The sequence below is a fragment of the Nylanderia fulva genome, unplaced genomic scaffold (genome assembly GCF_048542155.1).
Source record: "Nylanderia fulva isolate GAGA-0341 unplaced genomic scaffold, ASM4854215v1 Scaffold185, whole genome shotgun sequence".
In the NCBI taxonomy this organism is placed as follows: Eukaryota; Metazoa; Arthropoda; class Insecta; order Hymenoptera; family Formicidae; genus Nylanderia; species Nylanderia fulva.
In genome coordinates, this window is record NW_028190108.1 from 135,163 (window position 1) to 159,218 (window position 24,056).

The 24,056-nt window shown below is 43.1% G+C and overlaps 3 protein-coding genes and 1 pseudogene across 3 annotated transcripts; 1 reads left to right on the forward strand and 3 right to left on the reverse strand.

Annotated features, from left to right (window-relative positions):
• Positions 1–5,379: 5,379 nt before the first annotated feature.
• On the reverse strand, positions 5,380–6,381 carry LOC114936105 (uncharacterized). Its single transcript, XM_029309132.1, has one exon. The coding sequence runs from the start codon at positions 6,379–6,381 to the stop codon at positions 5,380–5,382; it is 1,002 nt and encodes a 333-aa protein (XP_029164965.1).
• An 877-nt stretch (positions 6,382–7,258) lies between these two features.
• On the reverse strand, positions 7,259–8,200 carry LOC114936114 (uncharacterized). The gene has a single exon (XM_029309143.1). The coding sequence runs from the start codon at positions 8,198–8,200 to the stop codon at positions 7,259–7,261; it is 942 nt and encodes a 313-aa protein (XP_029164976.1).
• A 76-nt stretch (positions 8,201–8,276) lies between these two features.
• Positions 8,277–10,601, reverse strand: LOC114936120 (uncharacterized). Its single transcript, XM_029309155.2, has one exon. It carries the CDS (start codon positions 10,599–10,601, stop codon positions 8,277–8,279), a length of 2,325 nt encoding a protein of 774 aa, XP_029164988.2.
• Positions 10,602–15,145: 4,544 nt separating this feature from the next.
• Positions 15,146–17,175, forward strand: LOC114936094 (uncharacterized; annotated as a pseudogene).
• The last annotated feature ends 6,881 nt before the right edge of the window (positions 17,176–24,056 follow it).

The window sequence follows — 24,056 nt, forward strand, 5'->3', positions numbered from 1 at the left end:
ATACTAACATCTGCACGTCATGGACCTCGAGAACCAACAAATCATAAATTTTTACGACTTATTCTCTCTTAGATTTTTTCGTCGCTTATCACCATATATGGTTATGATAGATCCTCTTGACCATATTTGGTCAAAAGAAGAGCTCACTCGTTGCCTTCTCAGGACCCCCAAACCACCCTCTTTTTTTATAAGAAAATTTATTATATCTTCCTAGAAAAGCGTTTTCGTAGGAATCCTCCCACCCAAAAATTTGCACACGACACCAAGATTTTTCGGTTTCGAGGGATATATAAACCCTAGAAAATCTGGCCGCACGACGGCATTTTATCATAGAAAAGTTACAGTGTACATTTTAAATTGTCGCTAGCCGAGGAGTGCAGCAACAATTTCGTACCATCCTAAAATCACGCGACGGCATTTCATCATAAGAGTTACATCTTAATTGTCGCGAGTTTAGAAGAGCAGCAACAATTTTGTATTATCCTAAAAAGATCATAACGATCTATAACGCGAATCTCGGAACATATAACTTTGTCAACAATGCTTAATCGCTGTAACCCCGCGTAAATTTGTAACTTGGTATATTGTTCAAGTCACGAGTTAGCCGTCGACCTCGCTGACTTCTTAATTTTTAATTGCGCACTATTTGTAATCGGGTTAATAACGAATAAAGAACTTCAGAGCATCGTACAACCTAGAGTTTGATTTCGCCATAAGCACCCCACGACCGAGGTCCTTGCGAGGGAGCGAAGTTGGCCAGGCACATCACAGGTCTACGAAGAGTTCGTCGTCTTAAAGGTAGGAATCTGTTAATCACACAGATCATCCAACACTCCAGCATTACATAAAAATTCGAACGAGTTTCGAAGGTCACGCAGATTTCCTTCAATCATTATCCAATCATCTTCCAATTGTCCTATCAATAAGAAAATACATCAATATTAGATAATAGATTCTAACATAAAGACAGATCTCCTGTTATTATTCTAATAATTCCCTTCATTTCATTCTCATATTTCTATCGCCCCTAGCTCTGAATATCGCACCAAAGGCCATTCTCCCACCAACTCCCTTTAACCTCCGAGAATGCTACTGTCTATGTCGCGCACCTTGCTGCCCTGATTGTAGACGTTTCCTCTACCTCCGAGAATGCTACTGTCTATGTCGCGCACCTCGCTGCTCTGATTGTAGACGTTTCTTCAACCTCTTTCTTTCCTAATAAAAAGATACCAGGAGATCAATAATTTAACATATATTATTTTGATAAATTCTTTAGTTAACTGGATTTGGTTCAATAAACGCAATCTCTCTCAGTACATTCTTTTCATTAATATCCTTATATTAAATTGATAACTATTTTCCCACTATTCCATAACGTATTATAAATGAAAACATTAAAACAGAAGATCGCACGTCGGAATAAAAGTAATCACAGACCTGGGAAAAAGACTCGTGCTAACCGCGCCGCATCTACTCTACGTTGGCTTAGGCGACGGTCACCAGATAATAAACCTCGCATCAAATCGTGTGAAAAAGTTACCTTTTCTCCGGAGACTATAAAAAGATTGAAGACTTCATCTATTTAACTAAATCTTGACAATAAGCTCGTAGCGAACAAAGGAACTCCTCCTCATATTAAGACCGAACCCTCGACCAACCAACCTCTTAATTCCTTTAAATTCTCGACTCCCGAACTACCAAGTTCAATCGATTCCTTAATAGAAGAAACACTTAATTATTTTGACTTCAGAACCAACTTCCCAGAGTTATCACCGATCTCAGACAAAGGAATTCCCCCTGACTCCGGAATAGAATCCTTGCCAGACAAACCATCTAATATATTTAGTTCAGAAACCGATTCTTCAGAGCAGTTACTAATCACGGAATTACACGAATTAGTATCGCAAGTAGAAAGAAATAACTTCCCGAAACAATTTTATCCTACGGACGAAGTACAAACAATAAAAGACCAATTCTCAGAACAGTTATTAATTGCAGAACTGTGTGATTTAATATCACAAATAGAAGAAGATACTTCTCAAAAACAAACTCATCGTAAGGACTTGATACAATCATTAAAAGATCAGTGTCCAGACAATTTATTTGAAATCGATCAATATTGCTAATTATCTAGATATTTAACTATTCTCCTAATGTCTACCTAAATACAATTGATGGGATTCAGCGGTAAATTAACGAAGATATTAATACGATATTGATGCAATCTCCATCAGTACATTTTTCTTATTAATATCCCCCTGACAATATACCCTTATTAAATTAGATATTTCACTACCATTCTATGCCTCATGAAGACGCGAAAACAAAAGATCAAATATCGAAAGAAACGTAATCATAGAGCAGGTAAAAAGGCTCGTGCTAACCGCGCCGCATCTACTTTACGTTGGCTCCAGCAACAAGCCCTTGACAAAACCCTCTTTACGAACGAAAGAACCTTCCCCGACACAAAGATTGAATCCTCAATTGACGAATTACCTAATTCTTTTGGTTTTAACCACGATATTTTTGAATGATCATTATTCACAGAACTGTGTGATTTAGTATCGGAAATAGAGGAAGAAATCTCCCAGGATCTAATAAAATTCTTAGAAAAACAGTGTCCGGATATCTCATTTAAAATCGATCAATATGCTAGTTATTTAAATATTTGAATCATTTCTCAAATGTTATCAGAATGTACTATTGAAGAAAACCGGAAATTAATTAACGAGGAAATTCATACAATAATAAGTATAATTATCGCCCTACTAACAGACGTTTTAGAGGGAAACATCGATTTAGACCAATTTCTCGTCTGTTTAGATAACATTCCGGATCCATTGCACATGATAAACGCGAGACTTCACAAAAACCGATAATTCGTGTAATTTAAATAATTGTTTAATAATAAAACCCCATGAGGGATTCTCAAGACCTTAAATTTGAGAGTTATATAATATTTTCGCTATTAAATTTATTAATTAACAACTATTTAAATGGGAAAATTACAGTCGATCAATTGATAAATTCATTAGTTTAGAAAGAATTGCTAGTAGAAATCCTGTTTACAGTAGTAACTAAAATTCCCCATCCCCAACGTCCCAATACTCGGTCCCTAGTTCCACAGTATAGTCCGTGGTCTCGGCGTCCCTAAGGTATAGCCGGTGTAAGCAGGTTGCCTCATAAAAAATAGAGAGCGCTTTATTCTTTCTAGCCTAGGGATAGAGAGAGTAGGAAGGTCACTGAGACGTGACATAGGATACAAATTCCTTATTTTTTTTGTTTAATTTTCATTAACATCGCGTTTGGCTCTATGACCGAGAAGGAGGAGGTGTATATTGCGTTTTATATTAAGAGAGCCGATCTAATATTCTTATTATTGTAAATTATTATGTGTGTATTTATATATGTATATATATACAAAATAAATAATATATATTATAAACAATACATATATAATATATTATAAATAATACACTATATATATATATATTGTTATTGTATATTTTAGTTAAACAATTATTTTAAATATTTAAATTTATAACAATAAAAATACAAATCAACGCTTGTGTAAAGTTTAAAATTAATAAAACATAAAAAGTAGGTCAAATAAACAAGCCAAAATAATTTAGATGTAAGGATAATTAAAAATTATTTATTCATAATATAAATATAGATGTTTCGACCTTACTAGGTCTTTATCAATACAATTAACCGCAAGTATAAAATTATAAAATATAATAAAGAAATTTAAACATAATCTCGCAAGCTATGTAAAGACGAAACTTTAATTATCATTCAATTTAATTACAATGGTTGAAACAATTATTCTTAGATGTCTTATGTTTAAGACCATCTCTCAAATAAATGCACGGAGTCCAAATTCATCGTTGGACAGCGCGAACAGTCTGTTCCGGCATCTTCACGAGATGAGTCCCATTTATTCAAGTCTTTTTTTCCCACAAAATAGATATATTAAAAGGATTTCAATGAAAAACACTCCGAAAAATATAAATTAGCAATAACTTACATATTGATGTTTTGTGTTGGTTGTTGCGACTCAGCAATATCAAGGAATAATATGTGTCATTATTATATCAAAGCCTGTTTATATAGTCAATAGTGTTGTCAATAGTTAAAGGTTAACTTTTTTTATTAAAAAAGTGTGTCAGATAACTATTCTAAAATGTCAAAATAACAGCTTTCAAGAGATTCGATATCTTTCTTTAAATTTATATTATTTTTATGTTCTTTTATGTATAACATTTCAGAAATAAGTTTTTTATTATAGTTGATTTCATGATCTAATATTTCAGTCTCTTTTCAGTCAAAAGTGTGCTTATTATTGAAAATATGTTCAGAAATCACCGAATGTCTTGCATAGTCTAATTTAAAATTGTTTTTATGTTCGTTAAGTCTGGTACGTAATTGTTTTTTTGTTTGTCCAACATAAGTTGCGTCACAGTCTCTGCAATTGATTTTATATACAACATTTGAATTGCTGGAGTCATCATTCTTGTCTTTATGTGTTTTAATTTAGTTGTTTAGATTTTTCAAAACACAATATCCTACATTTACATCCGATTTTTTAATATTGGCTGATATTTTTTCGGAGATGGATTCTACATATGTGTGTGGTTCTAATCGTTTATTGAACGATCGGTGGGCAAGGAATGTTAAGGAAGATTAACGATAGCCGGGTTGGTTTTCGAAGGCTCCCTTTAATTTTATTAATTAAATAATAATTATGGTGTCGTTCCTCTGGTCTGGTAGTCTTTCGCTCGTCCTTCTTTCAACGGGAGCGGGTTAAAATCGCTACAGCGCAAAGATCCACAAACTCGGAGGTATTCGGTGGACGCACTTTTCGAAGAATACAGAGCGAAAACTGTTTCGATAGAGTATCACTGACTTGTGGTCGCTTAGACGGCTGAACGCACTTTATCGGAATCGACCGTCGGATCGCAGGAACCCGCCGGTTTCGGAGAAAAGTAAGGGAAATAACACGAAGTCAGAGCGCGGGCAATAACAAGCCGTGTTTATGTATATAGTTTTTTGGTTGATCAGCTGTGTGCTCGCTCGCGCAGACAATAAGTCGAGGCAAACGATAGTCGCAAAAACGCTTCCAAAACATACCGCCCGCCTCAAATGAACACATTCGAAATGCGCATTGTGACGAACAAGAAATGCACTTCGGTTTGCACCAACGACGATAACGTTTACAATCGATTGATAGAGATCCACTCTATCGATTTGAACAGTCTTATTGTGATTACGAGACCAGTGACAAAGGTATACATAAGAATATAATTGATTAATTTTAAAACAAATAAACAAAAGCAAACAAACAAAACGAGATATATATAAGAGCAAGTGCTTGCTTTACTTTTTATCTCCGCCCGCCGAGCCGGATGTCATTGACATCTCTTGATTGATGTCGACGGAAAGATAACAGATTTTGGTGATAAGGCGCTTATATTCTGCGCGGCTCGTTCGGACGGTGACGACTCTCGTCAAGCCATCGGCTCCGGGATGGCACGCAACAATTCGGCCGAGCTCCCATTGACTCGGGGGAGCTTGCAGATTTCGTAGAAGAACTAACTGACCGACGCGCGCTAATTTTTGTACAATTCGCCATTTTGGGCATTGTTGGAGGGTGAGCAAGTAATCGTTGCGCCAAGATCTCCAAAAACCTTCGGTGATACGCTGCGTCATCTGCCAGCGTGACAGTCGATTTTCATGCAGGTCGAGAACGCTGGGTTCGGGAACCGCTGCTAACGGAGCGCCGATTAAAAAATGCCCAGGAGTTAAAACGCGGTAGTCTTCCAGATTCTCGGAGACGGCGGATAACGGTCGAGAATTTAAACACGCTTCGATTTTACAGAGAAGGGTGTTTATTTCTTCGTACGTGAGGGTGTGAGCACCTATACAACGTTTGAGGTGCGTTTTGACGCTACGCACACCGGCCTCCCAGAGACCACCAAAATGTGGGGCGGCTGGGGGAAGGAAATGCCACGATGTTTTTTTGCAAGCGGTCGCTTCAATAAAATTTGGATCGCGGAGGGCGCGACGATGTGCATCGGCTAATTCGCGATCGGCTCCTTGAAAAGTTGTGCCATTATCGCAATACATCCCCTGGAGAAGACCTCGTCTGGACACGAACCGATGATACGCTGCGATAAAGGTTGCGGAAGTATAATCGGTTACGACTTCAAGGTGGATAGCCTTAGTAGTGAGGCATACAAACAGGGCGATGTACGCTTTATGAGACTTATGTCCGCGCCCGGGTGTACTTCGTAACAGAATAGGACCAGCATAATCGACTCCCGTGTGTGAAAACGGTCGCGCCGCGCGATTTACGCGAACCGACGGAAGATCTCCCATAAGTTCATTTGGAATGGTCGCAGCCTCGCGGACACATCGCACACATTTGTGAAGGACTGCGCGGGTACAAGTGCGAGCGCGAAGAATCCAGAATTCGGAACGTAAGGATGCGAGAGTGAATTGTGAACCGCCGTGTAGCATGCGATGATGGTGATGATCGATGATGAGGGAAAGGAGAGGATGCGACCAAAGGACGATCGGGTACTTCGTCTGGCAGGCGAGCGTGACGTAGACGTCCGCGGACGCGGATAAGTCCGTCGTCGCTCAGCAAAGGATTGAGAGATGAAAGCGGACTGGATTTGGACACGGATCTTTTCGCAGCGAGACAGACTAATTCAGCGGGAAACATAGCTGCCTGTATACATTGGAGCCAGTACGCTTTGGCTGCAGCGATTTCGTCGACGCGCGAACTGCGTTCGAGTAATTGATTTCGCCGTCGCGCGAGATTCCCGAATCGAATTAGATACGAGGTCACGCGAAGTAATTTCGGCCATGATGAGAAGCGAAAAGCGAGATCTTATAACGGAGGAGCCGGAGAGTCCGCGACGTGTACGTTTCGTTTCTCCAAAAGATTGGTGGATGTGATCTCATCTTGTATGAGATTGCCGTTTGGCCAAGAGGTTGGAGGCAAAGACAGCCACGGGCGTCCGTGCCACCATAACGGATGTGAAGCTAGTTCCTCCGGAGCAAGACCAGGGGACACGGCATTGGCGGCGTTGTCGTAAGTCGGAACATGGCGCCACGGTATGTCCGGTAAGGTCGTTTGAATGGCCGCGACACGATTTGCTACGAACGTTCGCCAGCAAGACGGCGATTTACTTAGCCAGGCTAGCGTTATTGTGGAATCCGTCCAACAATATATTTCAATGTTCGGCAGTTAAAGCGTCGTTTGAACAAACTGCACGAGGCGCGAAAGAAGATGTGCAGCGGCTAACTCGAGACGCGGAACGCTTAATGTTTTGAGAGGGGCGACCTTGGACTTCGCGGCAAGCAAGAAAACGTCGACCGATCCGTCGATGTTAATGTTACGGAGGTAGACTACCGCCGCATAAGCTTTCGTAAAGGCGTCTGAGAAACCGTGTAACTCCGTTTTCAAGGTATGAGAGCCGTATCGCGTCCAGCGCGCGATTTTGAGTTGATGAAGGCACGATAATTGCAAATAATAGCGTTCCCAGTCGGTTGCGTAATCGCCGGAAATGTCGTCGTCCCAATCGCATTTTAATTGCCACAAGGTTTGCAGAAATATTTTTGCGGTAATCACGACGGGGGTGATCCAACCGAGCGGATCAAATAGTTTGGCGATGGTCGATAAGATCTCGCGTTTCGTTTTCGAGATATGTGTCGGGAGGGAAACTTTAACCCGAAAGACATCGCGACACGGGTCCCACGTGAGACCTAGCACGCTCAATCGCTCATCATCATATAGCTCCTTTGAGCAGGCAAGACCGTGATCGGACGGATCAATATCCGATAGGAAATCTTCGCAATTGCTCGCCCATTTTCTCAAGCGAAAACCGCCCTTTTCTAATAAAGCGACAAGTTGGTCGCGAGTCTGGCGCGCGAGAATTTTATCGTCGGCGCCGAACACGCTGTCGTCGACGTAGAGTTGCGAAAGGAGAACCGGAACCGCGAGCGGAAATGAGGCGCCTTCATCTTGCGCTAACTGTCGCACAACACGGAGAGCGAGGTAAGGAGCGGAAGCGGTGCCGTAGGTAACTGTGAGTAGTTGATACTCATTGACTGGTTGTTCCGGAGACTCTCGCCACAGAATCCGCTGGTAGTCAACATCGCGTTGGTCAACTAGAATTTGCCGATACATCTTTGCGATGTCGGCAGTGTAGACATAGCAATGCTGACGCCATCGCATTAGCACCGTTGCGAGATCGAGCTGGAGCTTAGGCCCGACCATCAAGTGATCGTTTAAGGATGTGCCGTCCGAGGTTCGACACGACGCGTAAGCGCGTCGTGGCACTGCTGTCTCGTACGACAGCATGATGCGGGATATAATAGCGGTGAAGTGCATTCCCACAGCGATTATCCGGTGGCGCGATGGTCATATGGCCGAGTTGACGATACTCGGTAAGGAATTCGCGATAGGCGGAAGCCGTTTCCGGCTGACAAAGGAAACGCCGTTCGAGGCGTTGAAGGCTGGCGAAGGCGACGGCGCGCGATTCGCCTAACGAGAATGCGGTGTGACCTTTAAAGGGTAACCGAACGACGTAACGCCCTTGAGGCGTGCGGTAGTGAGTGGACAAAAAATGTTCCTCACATTCGAGATCTTTGGGATTTGGAAAAGATGAGAGGGGAATATCCTCAACTTCCCAAAATTTACGGAGAATGGAATCGAGAGATTCAAGGACGGTTCCATGATGCACCTGCACAGATGCGCGTGGATCAGTGGAGATGGGAGTGACGGGTCCGGAGAGGATCCAGCCAAGAGTGGTTTTCTGAGCCGTAGGCTCGTTAACGGATCCCTTTCGAATACCGTCAAGGAGGATCAGGCCATACAGGTTGGCGCCGATAATGACGTCGATCGGATCGCGACTCATGAGATCTCCGTCGGCTAAACGCAATTCGGATATATGCGACCAGCGACACGCGGAATTTGTACGATTTGGCGTATATTTTGTTAAGCAGGGGAGAACGAGAGCGGTCGTCGAGTACGCAGGTTCATCGCCGAACGCAGGAGTTACGATGACGGTAACTGCGTGATGCAATACGGATTGTTTATCGCCGATGCCGGCAATCCGAACGGCTTGCTTGACGCGCGGTAACTGTAAGCATTGGGCGATTGATTCGGTGATAAGCGTGACTGCGGAACCTTGATCAATCAATGCGCGAACAGTAACTACTCGTCCTTGTGGCGAATGCACGCGAACGCGGGCAGTTGCAAGGAGAATCGCGGCCTGCGGTGACACCATGTTTGTGGAGAGATGCGTTGTGACGTCGCTATTACTCGAGTCGCTCGACGTCGTCGCGACCGCGGATTCGACGGTATCTCCTTGATTGGCGGATGTGTCAAAATGCAAGAGCGAGTGGTGCTTTTTCTGACACTGTTTGCATGTGCGCGGGCTCGTGCATTCCTTCACAACGTGCTTCGCGCTGAAGCAATTGATACACCGTCGGTTGAGACGGATTAACTCGAATCGTTCGGACGGTGTTTTGCTAGCGAAGGTCGAGCATTGGTATAATAAATGTTTGGCTTTACAGACAGAGCACGTGACGTTCGCGGGAACGCCGGAATTGGAGGCGAGTACGTGGCGTTTTGCCGGTTTATTCGATTCGGATGCTTTCTCTTTCGGATTCGCGGGAGCGATCGCGTCGAATGCGCGAATTCGAGTATCGATAAATTGCGTAAGATCTTTAAAGCGAGGATACTCGCTGGTTTCGCCAAGCTTTATCTCCCACGCCTCTCGAGTTGATTTATCGAGTTTTTGCGAAACGAGGAAGACCAATAGATCATCCCAGTGCTCGACCGGACGCCCGAGATTCTTTAACGCATGTATCGCAGCGTTGGTCTGATCACAAAGGTACCGAAGGTCTTTGGAGTTTTTACTCGGAACCGCGGGTAAATCAACTAATGTTTGCAAATGCCCGGTAATCAAGCGTCGCTTATTTTTGTAACGTGAAATTAAGAGGTTCCACGCGACGACGTAATTCGCGTCTGTAATCGCGAGGTGGCTCAACGCCTTACTAGCTTCACCCTTTACACACGAATAAAGATAATGCAAACGATCGACATTTGACAGCGAGGTATCGTTAGCGATTAACGATGTGAATCGGTCGCGGAAATTTTCCCATTTATCAAAGCCTCCCTCGAACGTCGGTAAGTGTAGCTTTGGCAAATATGACGACCGGCGAGAGAATTCGGAAGGGTTGCTTACGTCCAAGGCTGTTGACTGATGCCGCGGTCCCGGTTTGAAGGCTTCGAGAATTTCTGCCATGTAGTCGGATGTTTCGTTGAAGACGTCCTCGCAGGCGAAAAACTGCTGCTCCTTGAAGTAAGGCAGTTGCTGCTTCTGGGTATCACTGGCCAGACGAGTGATTTTCGAATGGAGTTCCTGGCACTTCGAAAAGATGACCTTCAGGTTGGCGAGGCGCTCCTTGGTAGCGGCACGAGTCATCCGTGCTTGGCCAAGTTTCTTGAAATTTGGCAGAACTCGTGCGACAGAGTACATCAGCTGTGTCTGATCGCTGATTATCTCCTCCACGTTTGACATGATGCCGGCAGATCGTCAATGCTTGGTTTCGTCTTGCCACCGATCCGGCTCGAAGGACCAAAATTATGTGTGGTTTTAATCGTTTATTGAACGATCGGTGGGCAAGGAATGTTAAAGAAGATTAACGATAGCCGGGTTGGTTTTCGAAGGCTCCTTTTAATTTTATTAATTAAATAATAATTATGGTGTCGTTCCTCTGGTCTGGTAGTCTTTCGCTCGTCCTTCTTTCAACGGGAGCGGGTTAAAATCGCTATAGCGCAAAGATCCACAAACTCGGAGGTATTCGGTGGACGCACTTTTCGAAGAATACAGAGCGAAAACTGTTTCGATAGAGTATCACTGACTTGTGGTCGCTTAGACGGCTGAACGCAGACTTTCTCAGAATCGACCATCGGATCGCAGGAACCCGCCGGTTTCGGAGAAAAGTAAGGGAAATAACACGAAGTCAGAGCGCGGGCAATAACAAGCCGTGTTTATGTATATAGTTTTTTGGTTGATCAGCTGTGTGCTCGCTCGCGCAGACAATAAGTCGAGGCGAGCGATAGTCGCAAAAACGCTTCCAAAACAATATGGAATTGCAACAAATTTGTTATTTTTATCTTTGTTATCGTGAGGACTCTTTTTATTTTCTGTATCAATTATATTTAATTTGCTGCCGATAAGATTCTTAATCCTGCAATTTATTTCATTAAAAATAAGAGCAAGAGGGTAGCCATTTGATAACAAAACATTTATAACTGTATGCAAATTTGCATATCTATTGACTCCGACTCAAGAAAACTAAATTAATAATTCGATATTTCTATAAACTTTTTGTAGCACTCAAAAATAGGGTTTAAAGAAGACGTTCAGTATCGTATCCGTTCTCTCTCTCTCTCTCTCTCTCTCTCTCTCTCTTTCTCTTGTTAACACATGACAACAAATTATCTAACTTGAAAATAACTACGAGAAAACTATAAAAAATTGTTTAATTTCAACTTTATTTCACTTTTTTGCATCAGCTGATCTTGCGTATTATGCATAAAACAAAACTTTAATTTACTTAATATAAAATTATAAATAATAATAAATCAAAGCAAAATAATACTCTCATAAATTATAACAATACTTAAAGTTAATCGAATAATTAATTTCCTGCTTCAAAAATTTGTTGCAACAAGTTTTACATATTGTGAAATCCTATAAATTCTTTAAGCAAAAAGTCAACATCAATTAAACGGTTGAATTTTGAGTCAATATTATTGTTACATCCCATATTCCAGCCAGCATACCCTCGTCATTTTGACGTCGAAAATTAGTCATTTTCACTCTATTGACGTCATGGGTAAAAAAAAGTACCATAATTTGACGTCATTTTCATCACCAAATAATGATGATTTTTAACAACGTCATTTTATCGTCATATTTACGTATTTATATTTTATATTTTTTATCAAAACTTTTTTAGCATTTGAATTTTTTATTTACAATATAGATTTCATTTTAAAATGTATATTTTATGTTAAGTAATATTTTTATTTAAGTTTTTCGCGCTTTAATTGCTTTTATATGTCTGTTGTCACTCTGTATACAGTCTAGTTATATATGCTATATGTATATTTTTTGTTACTAAAGTTACTAGAGAGAGAGAGACTAAACGTTTTATGTATTTTTCGTACTTTATGGTTATTCATTCTTTTTCTCTTGGTGCGCTTTGCATTGTCTGTAACCGTGCTGTTACGCAGTCAGTTGTGTTATGTACTAGATTATCATTAAAATTGTCAGTATACAATTAAATTCCTTTGTGTTCGTTTTTTCTCAAATCATAACTTTAACGGGTTATGACCCAGGTCATTGTTTCGTTGACCATGTGATAATAGAGAAAGGTTAGGAATATCGCGTTTTTTTCTTTTGCATTAAAAAAACAAAGGACAGGATGTCAAAAGAAATATCCATGATGAACGTGATCAAATTCAACGGATCCAATTACCAGGTGTGGAAATTCCAGATGAACACTATCTTTATTGCCTGTGGTGTACATGATATTGTCATGGGCAGGCGAGTGAAGCCTGATGACGAGCATACCGCACCTGCGAAAATTTGGATAAAAGACAATGCAAAGGCTATGTTTCTTATCTCCTTGTCCATCGAAAGCATACAACGTGAAACTCTTTCTGAACTCGGAAAGTTATCCGTACAGCGATATGAATTTGGATTTTGATAAAAACAGATGGTCAATTCTGTACGACATCTACACACGTTTCTGCAAGAACTATTACGGATACAAATATTTCGAGCCCAATCTCACCGTTACACGGTTTTTACAAAACGGTCCGTTTGTGATCATTGACTGTTCTCGACAAAACAAATCGGTCAAGAGCGGAACAGTGGATGTGAGATTGGAATTTGAGTGTAAGGAAAACGTGCCTAATAATACCACTGCGTACTGCCTCATTATACACGATTGTGTGATCCAGTACAATCCGTTGACCAACGTTGTGCGCAAAATCACCTAAAAAATGTTTACACAAACAGCTGTTTAGAGAGGGGAAGAGAATACATAATCAAAGTAATGTGAGATAGCTGTAGAGTTTCGTCATTCCTCTCGATTGAGTCGCATTGAAGAGAGAGACCTCGTCATGTCTGTACCAACATTCATCGATCTGTAAGGTTTTATCCTCAATAAACAGTTTATTGTAAAGGAAGCAGCAATCCTGAGAAGAGGATTTGTTTTATCACATTATTTCTTCGCATATTCTGTACCATGAAGTTTACTCATAAAATCGGAGAGGTGCCAAGCCTCATAGTTGACTCAACATCATCATGGCTTACAATGGGAAGATGGAAACGTTCCATACAGCATAACTCAACGCTTGATTACTGCAGCTATCGTTGGAATAAATGAAAAATTACAAGAAGATGAAGAAGAATCCTCTATCGTATACCTAAAAATATTTGAAAAGCGAGAATGGCTAGCCGATATAATGAACGATAAAAGAAACGGTTTGATAATTGAGACCTTGGATACAGATTACGACGACATTGAGTCTCTAAACAATCTAGATGTTAAAAACATTATGCGATGTAGAAAACATGTTAAAAATTGCACATTTAAAATGTATTCAAAATATTTAAAGAAGGAAGCCACAGTAAAATTTTGAAAAAATCGAAAATTTTTTTTTTCGCTTATAAGGTGCTTTAGGGTCTTAAGAATAATATTCTAAAAAATGGAGTGCCGCAAAAATGTGTAAATACCCAAATTTTCCATTCTGCAGCAACGCCTCTCAGGTATGCTCCGAGCGCTTTTTGTGATTCCGGCGCGCGCTGTAATTTATGAGTACGGGAGCAGGTGTAATGGCAGTCGATGGAGAAGGAATTTTTCTCCGAAAATTCTATAATACAAAAATGCCTATAGGTGTCACCATGTCCAATATACATTCAAAGAACACGTGTGTAATGTTAGTAAACCGAATCTCGATTGTTGAAACGGACGCTTTTTCGCTTCGCCTCGTGTATACGTTCCATAATATTCAAATAATAGTGAAAATAAGCAGTGATTATTGAAAACTATGAGTGACAGAAGGAGTTGTCGTGAAAAGAAAGGTGCAAAAGATTTTGATTCGTACGAAAAAAGGCCGACAAAGAAAAACAAGCAACCGTTGAATCGCTATGAAATAGAAAAGCCGGAAGATTTAGACGTCAGCGCATCGGCGAAGAAATTGAAAGGGCGTGATGTTACCGACATTGAGATGAATCCTACGTTTGGCTATAACATCGTAAATTTTGTAGCAGTTTTTGCCGCCATTTCCAATGTCGTCGTGTGTAAAGTGTGTTACTCTGAAGTGAGTTTTACAGAAAGCAGTAAACGAGAATTAGGATTTAAAATTGTTGTATCCTGTAAAAATTGTGACAAAACAGAAATACCGAGTTGCCCATATGTCAAGAATGCCTACGAAATTAATCGCAGAATTATTCTTGCCATGCAATTGCTTGGTGTTGGTTTGCAAGGCATACGAAAATTTTGTGCATTTATGGAACTGCCCCGCCCGGTCTATCATTCGGTTTATGACACAATTGTTGAAAATATTTCTAATGCAACAAAAATCGTTTCCGAGAAGAGTCTGTCAAATGCAGCAAAAGAAGAAAAAAGACTTTTTGTCGAGAATGGAGAAAAAAAACGGAATCACGGTGTCGGGCGATGGATCATGGCGAAAACGCGGCTTTTCATCTCTGTATGGTTTTGTTTTACTTATCGGTTGGCATATTGGTACAGTTATCGATGTTTTAGTAAAATCAAAATACTGCAAATCATACGAATTCTGGCCAAAAAAAGAACACATCGAAGAATACAAGGAATGGGCAGAAAATCATGTGGACAATTGCGAAGCAAATCACGAGAGATCAGCTGGAAAAATGGAGGTCGATGCTGCCATTGAAATGTTCCAGCGCTCTGAAGAATTGCATGATGTGCAGTATGTAAATTATGTAGGCGATAAAGACTCGAAAACCTTCAAAGGTGTCACAGATGCTGAACCGTACAAAAACGTGACGATAACTAAAAAGGAATGCGTAAATCACGTACAAAAACGCATGGGCACTTACCTCCGTAATTTGAAGAAACGCACAAAAGACTTGGGAGGAAAAAGGAAATTGACAGGCAAACTGATCGACGAACTGTCAATATATTTCGGGTTAGCTATTTGTAGAAATTGTGAATCAGTCGAAAAAATGAAGACAGCTATATGGACCACATTACTTCACAAAATATCTACGGATAACCATCCCCAACACGACAATTGCCCGACTGGAGAAAATTCATGGTGCTCGTGGCAAAGGGCGAAATCTTCTAACACTTTGGCTACCTATACGCACAAACCACCAATGTCTGATGTAGTTTATGAAGCAATTAAGTCAGTTTACGAACAACTTACTGCGGATGATCTTCTCACTCGCTGCATCGGCGGTTTCACACAAAACAATAATGAAAGTTTGAATTCGACAGTGTGGGCGATGGCCCCAAAAACTTTGAATTCAGGCAAAAAAATTATCGATATTGCTGTGAACATCGCTTCGTGCGTTTTTAATGACGGGTTACTGTCCATTTTACACATAATCGAAGTCATGGGGATGAAAATCGGCCCGAAAAGTTTTGAGCTGTGTATGGAATTAGATGAAAAGCGAATACAGGAGGCGGAGCGATTCATGACAGAGGGCGCAAAACAGGCCAGAATCGACCAGATGTCAATTCGAAAGGTCAAACATCAACAGGAAATTGACGAAGAAGGCCAATTGTACGAGGGTCACTATTTATATTTCGGGAATTGGCAACACTGATGTCATGTGAGTCCATCTGACGGTTCCATCGTAAAGTTTGACACTTTTGACGATATACGTACTCAGAACATTTTGTCATACGGACGCTATTTGTTTATTTTATATTTAGTTGAAAGTTTCGTCTCGGCAAAAAATGGAACTGAATCGTGAACATTTTCGTGCGATGATTTTTTACAATTTTCGACGTGGATTATCACAACAAGAGTGCGTCAATCAACTTAATTTGACTTTTGGCGATGAAGCTCCATCAAAAACCACTGTGTATTGCTGGTATAGTGAATTCAATCGTGGTCGTAGTTCGCTGTCCGACGAGTTTCGTGAAGGTTGTCCAAAATCGACTGTAGTGCCAGAAAACATCGATGCTGTGCACGAAATGATTAAGCAAGATCGTCATGTAACCTATTGTGAGATTGAGGCATCCCTAAGCATTAGTTTCACCAGCATATATGCGATTTTACATAAACACTTAGCTGTGCGAAAGTTATGTTCGCGTTGAATCCCACATAATTTGACAATCGCTCAAAAAAAGGCTTGTGTTGATTGGTGCAAAGTACAATCGCGGTGCTTCAAAAGACGTTTATCAAATCGTGACAGGTGACGAATCATGGATATATTCGTATGAGCCCGAAAGTAAGCAGCAGTCGACTGTATGGGTGTTCCAAGATGAACCAAATCCAACAAAAGTTGTTCGCGCACGAAGCACTTCAAAGAAAATGGTGGCCTGTTTCTTCGGAAAAACTGGTCATATTGCAACAGTGCCTCTAGAGGATCGTAGAACAGTAAATTCTGAGTGGTACACAACCATCTGTTTGCCAGAAATCTTCGGTAAAATAAGGAAAACAAACAAGAGACGTCGGATTGTTCTTCATCATGACAATGCGAGCTCTCACACATCGGCTCAAACAAGAGACTATTTGAGCACTCAAAACATCGAATTGATGGGTCATCCGCCGTACAGCCCTGATTTGGCACCCAATGATTTCTTTTTGTTCCCATCCGTGAAGAATAAACTGCGTGGTCAACAATTTTCATCGCCCGAAGAAGCTATTGAAGCGTTCAAAAATCATGTTTTGGAGATACCTCATTCGGAATGGAATAAATGCTTTGAAAATTGGTTTAAGCGCATGCAAAAGTGTATCGATCATCGTGGCGAGTACTTTGAAAAACAATAAAAATATATTCGCAGCTTAATTATTTGTTTTTGTTCCTATTCCCGAAATATAAATAGTGACTCTCGTATGGTGCAGGCATTGCCGATTAGAGGCATATAAAAATATTATATGATTTTACAGTACTTACAACTTTAAACGCGTTTTTCTCGAAAACACTTTTTTTTTAATAGGCGGACACATAACTCGAATAAATCTTTACCGATCGGTTTGAAATTTTCACAGTATATTCAGAATACCTTTCTCTATGGAACTGCGTAGGGTTTTTTTGTTATATTATATGGTTTTTATTTTATCAACAATTTTATGGCGTTTTTTTTTGTTTTTTTTGCAAGTTTTTCTTAAAACGTGCGCTATTTTGCGAAAAATTAACATATCGAAAAAATCCTACGCAGTTCCATACCCATTTATATATAGAACCTAAAAAACTTTCACTTTTTGTTCTAGGTCAAAAATTACGGACTGTAGATGTCCGCCCATGGGCCCTCCTGTAAAAATAGGCGCCACAGGACAAGTGCTGCACAGCCGCCATTTTGTAATAAAAATGCGTCAAAAAATTTTAAATTGTAGTTCGTTTATGATATTATACTGCTCATTTTACAGATTTTTGATTCATCATTTCATTGACCCAAAAAAATTTCCAAAAATAGCCTTACTTTTTTGTGCTCTACTATGGCTTTCCCTCTTAACTGGTGGTCACAACACCAGAAAGAATATTTGAAAAAATGAAATATATAAACATATTAAAAAATTTTTATATCTTATTTACCCTTCTCATTCTTTCCTGTTTCTAAGAATTCTTTTTAACCGAGCGATGTTTTTCCCTTCTCCTAAATCTCAGAGCGCTAGACGCAATCTCCACTATATTTACTCCTACTATCTTTGAGAAATCAGTATATTTTAAATTTTTTATTGGATCTTTAATGTTGTCCGAGTGATGTCTCTCCCTTCTCTTAAATTTCAGAGCGCTAGAAATACTCCCAAAAACTCTCCCACCACATTTATCTTCACTATCTTTGAGAAAATGAGTATATATTCTAAATTTTTTTGTACGATTGTGACCGAACGTGTAGGGGAGATCCCTTTGTTAACGATTTACCGACACAGAACGCCCCGCTTTCACCATTAGTGGTCGCCACTTATTTTTACCTAAATAAACAAGGTGGGATGTCATCGTATCAAATCCTTTAGTTGCCGTCGGCTCGGGTACTGAGGTCTGTCGTTGCCTTTTGTCGGCATGCCGTGCCTCTCGTCAAAGATGGCCGCTGCTACGCAGGTTGAAACCTGATCGTCTAACGCAAGAATTACGTCGAATTCGGATTAGGACTGTTGTTTGATCTCTCCTTTTCTTTCCAGGTCGCCGTGGGATACCTCCTCGGCTGCGGCCGATTCCCAACTCCCAAGGGAGCGGAGGGAGTCGCAGCCGGGGGGCCGAGGGGGGGCCACGTGTCCCCGCCGGGCAGGCTCCGCCTGTCCGGTCGGGGCGCCTGGGTCCCCCTCTGTGAGGACGTGACGTGCGGGGCCCTCTCACCGGGAGCCACGAGGCACCGGTGGGAGGGCAACGTCGTCCACGGAGGGGGTTTCTCTCCTTCTGAGAGAGACCTCCTGGTGAGGGCCTCCGGAGTGAATGCCGAATCCCCACTCCCTTTGGGAGGGGGAGGGAGCACCACTCCGGAGGCGGGGGGTGGCGGCTCGAGCGGGACACTCGAGCCGTGACCCCGCCCCCCAAACTCTTTGGGAGGGCGCGACGTGGGGTCGATACCGCCCTGCGTCGCAACCGCGAGAACCCTGCACGATGCAATTCGCGGGAGGGGGAGAGTGTCGCCTTCCGCGACACTCTCCCAAGGAGGGATAAGGCGGGGGGGGCGGCGAGACGGCATGGGATTCCAGCATCCTCGCCGTCCCCCATAAACGCCCGAGAAGGTATCCGCAGTGGGTTTAGTGAGGTATGTCTTGACCCCCCCCTGACCGATCCATTCGTGGATCGGCCAAGGGGAGCAAGAAGTCCCACATAACCATCCGCTCTCTTCCCGGAGAGCGGTGGTATCCATGAGGATTCCCACTGCGTTAAAAAAAAAAAAAAAAAAAATTGAATTGCCGCCGTGCCGTTATTCACCCGGAGGAGGATCGCCGTGGGATTGTGTACGAGAGTAAGTATAGACACTGTTTTTATAGTTCACAGCACTGTTTATTGCGCTTAATGGAACTCAGGTTACACTTATTATTCCGCACGCTATTGTCACAATTTGTTTCCGACGGAATGTTACGCTTATACGCGACAACAATTTTAACGAACGCAGCGTATACGATTTCTAAAAATCGCGTATGATTCATTCGAACCACTTACTATTATTACGCTCGATCGTCGTGGACGAGTCTAACGCTTCGACGATTAAAGAATCGCGATATGACCCAGCGCAGGTCACTTTAGGATATGCGTCCGACTGTCCCGAGCTGTCTCGGGAGTCGCCTTATATACCCGGATCGTCGGGTAGCCCCACCGTAGGCCCGCCGGCCAATGGGCGTTGAGCGCCCCGTTCTGGGGACTCCGGCGAATCCGCACGCTTGACTGTAAAGTAGGGTCATCGCGAGTTCCCCCCCGTTGATCGCCACCTTGTCGTGGTGGGGGGGCCCACCCCTCGCAAGGGAATAGCCTTGCGAGGGGTGCTAAGAGCGATCGGTACCTCTTGTAGAGGTACAAGAGGCCTGGTGGGGCCTTAGGGTTTCGGCCCACCACCCTTGGAAGGCCACCAAGTAAAAAAACCAAATAAACAACATGGACGGACGAAACAACAGGAGAAAACTTACCGGCCCAGGGGTTTCGGATGCCCCAGGACCCGGCGAAGAGGAGGGTATCATCCCGGCCTCCACTCCGTCGTTAACGAGCGACGGGTGCGAGAGTGGGGACGGGTGGTCGACGGATTCGTCGATCGCGTCGGCGGGGGGGTTTACAGACCCCAGGGCGGTGAGGCCGAAGTACTTGCTTCCGGGCCTCACATGGGAGAGAGACCTGGCCCCATGGTGGTCCAAGGAGGACATTGATGTCCCCACGACGCGCCTCTTCCGGAGGTCTTTGCGCATCTGGAAGATGGTGAAGAGGGAGGTTGATGAATTCAACGAAGCCATCATGGAGGAAGTCCGGTCGGATGGGAAGATGAGTCCCATCCTGAGAGAAGCTACGGGCTTTGCCGGACGCATGTGGTGCATGACGCGCGAACTGACGGAGGTCTCTGCAGAGCTCACGCGTAGAGAGTGCATCCGCTTCGGGCAGGATGAGGAGGAGAACGCGAGGTTCTGCAGAGACCAAGGGACCCAAACCCAGGAGGAGAAGGGGGTTCTAGCTGGAACCCAGACCGAGGAGACGCCTGCAACGGTGGCCCCTTTGCTGAGGGAGTTGGCGGACAGACTCGAGGAGATATCCTCGGGGCTGGCCGCCAACTCGGACCGGCTGGGACTGCTCGAGGGGCGCCTCGCGAGGATGGGGGTCGGTCGTGTTAGGAGGAAGACTCGGGTGGCCCGGGAGATCTCCGGAGAGGAGAGCGTGATGGAGATTGGCACCGGGACCGAGACCGAAGCCGAGACGGTAACGACGGGGACGGCTACGGACGACACGACGACGACGACAAAGACGGACAAGGGGAAGACGACGAAGGGGGTTGGGGAGGCCACAGGGGTGTGGGCGAGAGTGGTGGGGAGGAGAGCAGGGAGAAGAGAGAGAGGGGAGATGAAGGGGAAGGAGAAGGAGAAGATGACCGCTGGTGGAGGCGGTCGGCGGGAGAGGAGAGTTGGCGGCGGGGTAACCGTCGCCAACATTATGGGAGCGTCGAGGTGTTACCGGTGTCTATGTGTGGGGCACACGTGGCGCCGGTGCACTTCGGCGGTGGACAGGGGTAGCCGCTGCTACCGCTGCGGCTCCCCTGGCCACAAGGAGGTTGGGTGCCTGTCCGGCCTTAGATGTCCACTTTGCGTGGACTTTCGACGGCCGGCCAGGCACCGAATCGGAGGCCCGGGATGCCTAACAGCACCCCTGGCAGAGTCGAGAGGAGGGGGCGCGGCCGTCGTCGGCGGTCGTGCTCACGGGTGCGGCTGTCCGCGGCGGGGGTCGGGGGGCCCGCCTGATACCGGCGTCATTAGTTGACACCGGATGAGGGTGTCGGGGGGGACATGGGGGCGCTTAGGCGCTCCCCTCCCCCCCCACACCCTCCGGGAGGGAGGGGCCCCACCGGTTGCGGGTGAACTCTGACCCTTAGGGGCGGAGGGAGGTCGCAACCGGGGGGGGTCAAGAGGGGGGGCCACGTGTCCCTGGCGGGCGGGCATTGCCCTCCCGTCCGGGGTGCCTGGGTCCCTCTCGAGGACGGAGACGTGACGTGTGGGGCCCTCTCACCGGGAGCCGTAGGCACCGGTGGGAGGGCAACACCGTCCACGGAGGGGGTTCCTCTCCTTCTGAGAGGAACCCTCTGGAGAGGGCCTCCGGGGCGAATGCCGAATCCCCACTCCCTTCGGGAGGGGGAGGAAGCACCGCTTCGAAGGCGGGGGTGGCGGCTCGAGCGGGATACTCGAGCCGTGACCCCGCCCCCCAAACTCTTTGGGAGGGCGCGACGTAGGGTCGATACCGCCCTGCGTCGCAACCGCGAGGACCCCCGCACGATGACATTCGCGGGGGGGGGGAGAGTGTCGCCCTCAACGGCACTCTCCCAAGGAGGGATTAGGCGGGGGGGCGGCCAGTCGGCATGGGAAACCAGCATCCTGGCCGTCCCCCATTAACGCCCGGGAAGGTATCCGCAGTGGGTTTAGTGAGGTATGTCTTGGGCCCCCTGACCGATCCACTCGTGGATCGGCCAAGGGGAACAAGAAGTCCCACATAACCATCCGCTCTCTTCCCGGAGAGCGGTGGTATCCATGAGGATTCCCACTGCGTCAAAAAAAAAAAAAAAAGGGTCATCGCGAGTTCCTATTTTGATTTTTGATAAATAAAATAAGTTCAACAAGAGTTCCCTTTATATTAAAATTTTCTAATATTGCTTATTTCGTCACGGGACTATTTCAGCCTTACTTTTCTGCTTATTTAAACATAAAAAATATCTTTGGAAAATAAAATCTATAAATTAATAAATTGAAAATAATGATTATAATATTTTTCTTACATACTATTTACTTAAAATTGATAAAATCCGTGACTAGCGTTGTTTTTACTCTATTTCATAAAAACATAAATATTATATCTTAAAACTATTACATTGGTTATCCATATTTTATAATTTATATTTTCAGACCTGGGTTCGATATTATCCCATTTCATCATTAAAGATAATTAACATAAATCGTCTTGTTATTCTTGTTTCGTTTAATAACTCAAAATTTATTCTTTGGGACTTAAGGACATTCTGTCATTAATAGTACAAAACAGAAATAAAAATAAAATAAATAAAACAAAATAAAAATATAACTAATAAAACCAAACTAAATCTCTTTTATATGCCGTAGATAAAATAAAACATTCCGACGATACTTTATCCAAAATCAAATAAACTCAAAGTTAATCACTTTTAGTGTATCGCTTCAAACTAAAATTGGATTATTCCGGCAGTGTAAATTCTTTATTCGAGATCTTATTCGTAGCATAATGTATCTCGAGATTTTAGTCTCATCTCACATGACTTGCACATGTCGAGATAATGTTTTGCACTCTGTAACATAATTAAATGAATACTTCTTTTTACGGAACTAAACTTTTTCTCTGGTGTTATTTCACTAGACTCTATTACGTCATATCACTAGAAATTACTAGTTTACATCTTAGTCGCCGATATGCAGTTGAAATGTGCAAATCACGCGCTGGATTATCTTAATTGTTACAAACGCGTTTTATATTAATTATTAAATATATTTCAGTCGTCTATATTCGCTCATCGCGAATTCGTGACTCCCCGTATATATATATATATATATATATATATATATATATTATACCTATGAACTAAAATATGTGCTGGACGAGATCTTTCACCTGATTCCATTTTCTGATGCCTAAACATTTGTAATTTGACTATTAGTTATCTTCCATCAATGGAATTACAACTTGTGCAATTACTGGGTTGCTCAAGTTTGTCTTGAGTTTGTCCAAACATTGTTCAGGTGAGAGATCTTTCTCTATTTACCTGTAACTGATCGATTTACTTGTAAATTATAATTAAAATCGGTTTTAACGTAAATGAATTGACTAGACGTTTTTTAGGTATCGCGAAGTATTGTCTAGTAACTAAAAATTAATCTTAACCTATTGATTCGCGTCTATCATTGTATTTACATTTGTTTACCAACTTTGTTCCGGCCTCTTATTGCAGTCTCTGTTGGGCTGTTGGCTGCATTCCGGGAACAATAGTGTGTACTTCCGATGTTGATGACAGGCGGGTTGGACTGCGACTTGCTTCAGCTGCCGGTCGCACGATCAGTTTCACGTTAACCGCTCGAACCAATAGTTCACATTTTCGGACCTTAGAAAAATGTACTCCACCAAAAGAAACTGTAGCGGCAGTCGCATGAATTATTACGTGCCGAGTCGTGCTGAAACTTCATTGTTTGAGAACAAATGTGACGAGTAAGTTTAACTTTTTTTTATTATGTATTATAATACATAATAAATGGATAGTATCAATTGTTTTCCCCAATGATCTCCTATGACGATTCCACGTAACTCGGTGGACCCACGTTTATACCAATTTCGAGGAATTTGAATTCCGTGGCTGTCAATGCGTCATAGGAAATCGTCATAGGAGATCATCGGGGAAAACAACTAATACTATCCATCGAGACTTGGAAGGGACTTTACGTGCAGCGTCACAATATTCAGAATATTCTTCGGAACAACTCCACTAAAAATATATAGTTTTATAAATGTTGGACCGCTAACAGTGTGATTTCACACGATTAACGACACCAAACACGAATCTGCAAATGTACACTGACCGACAGG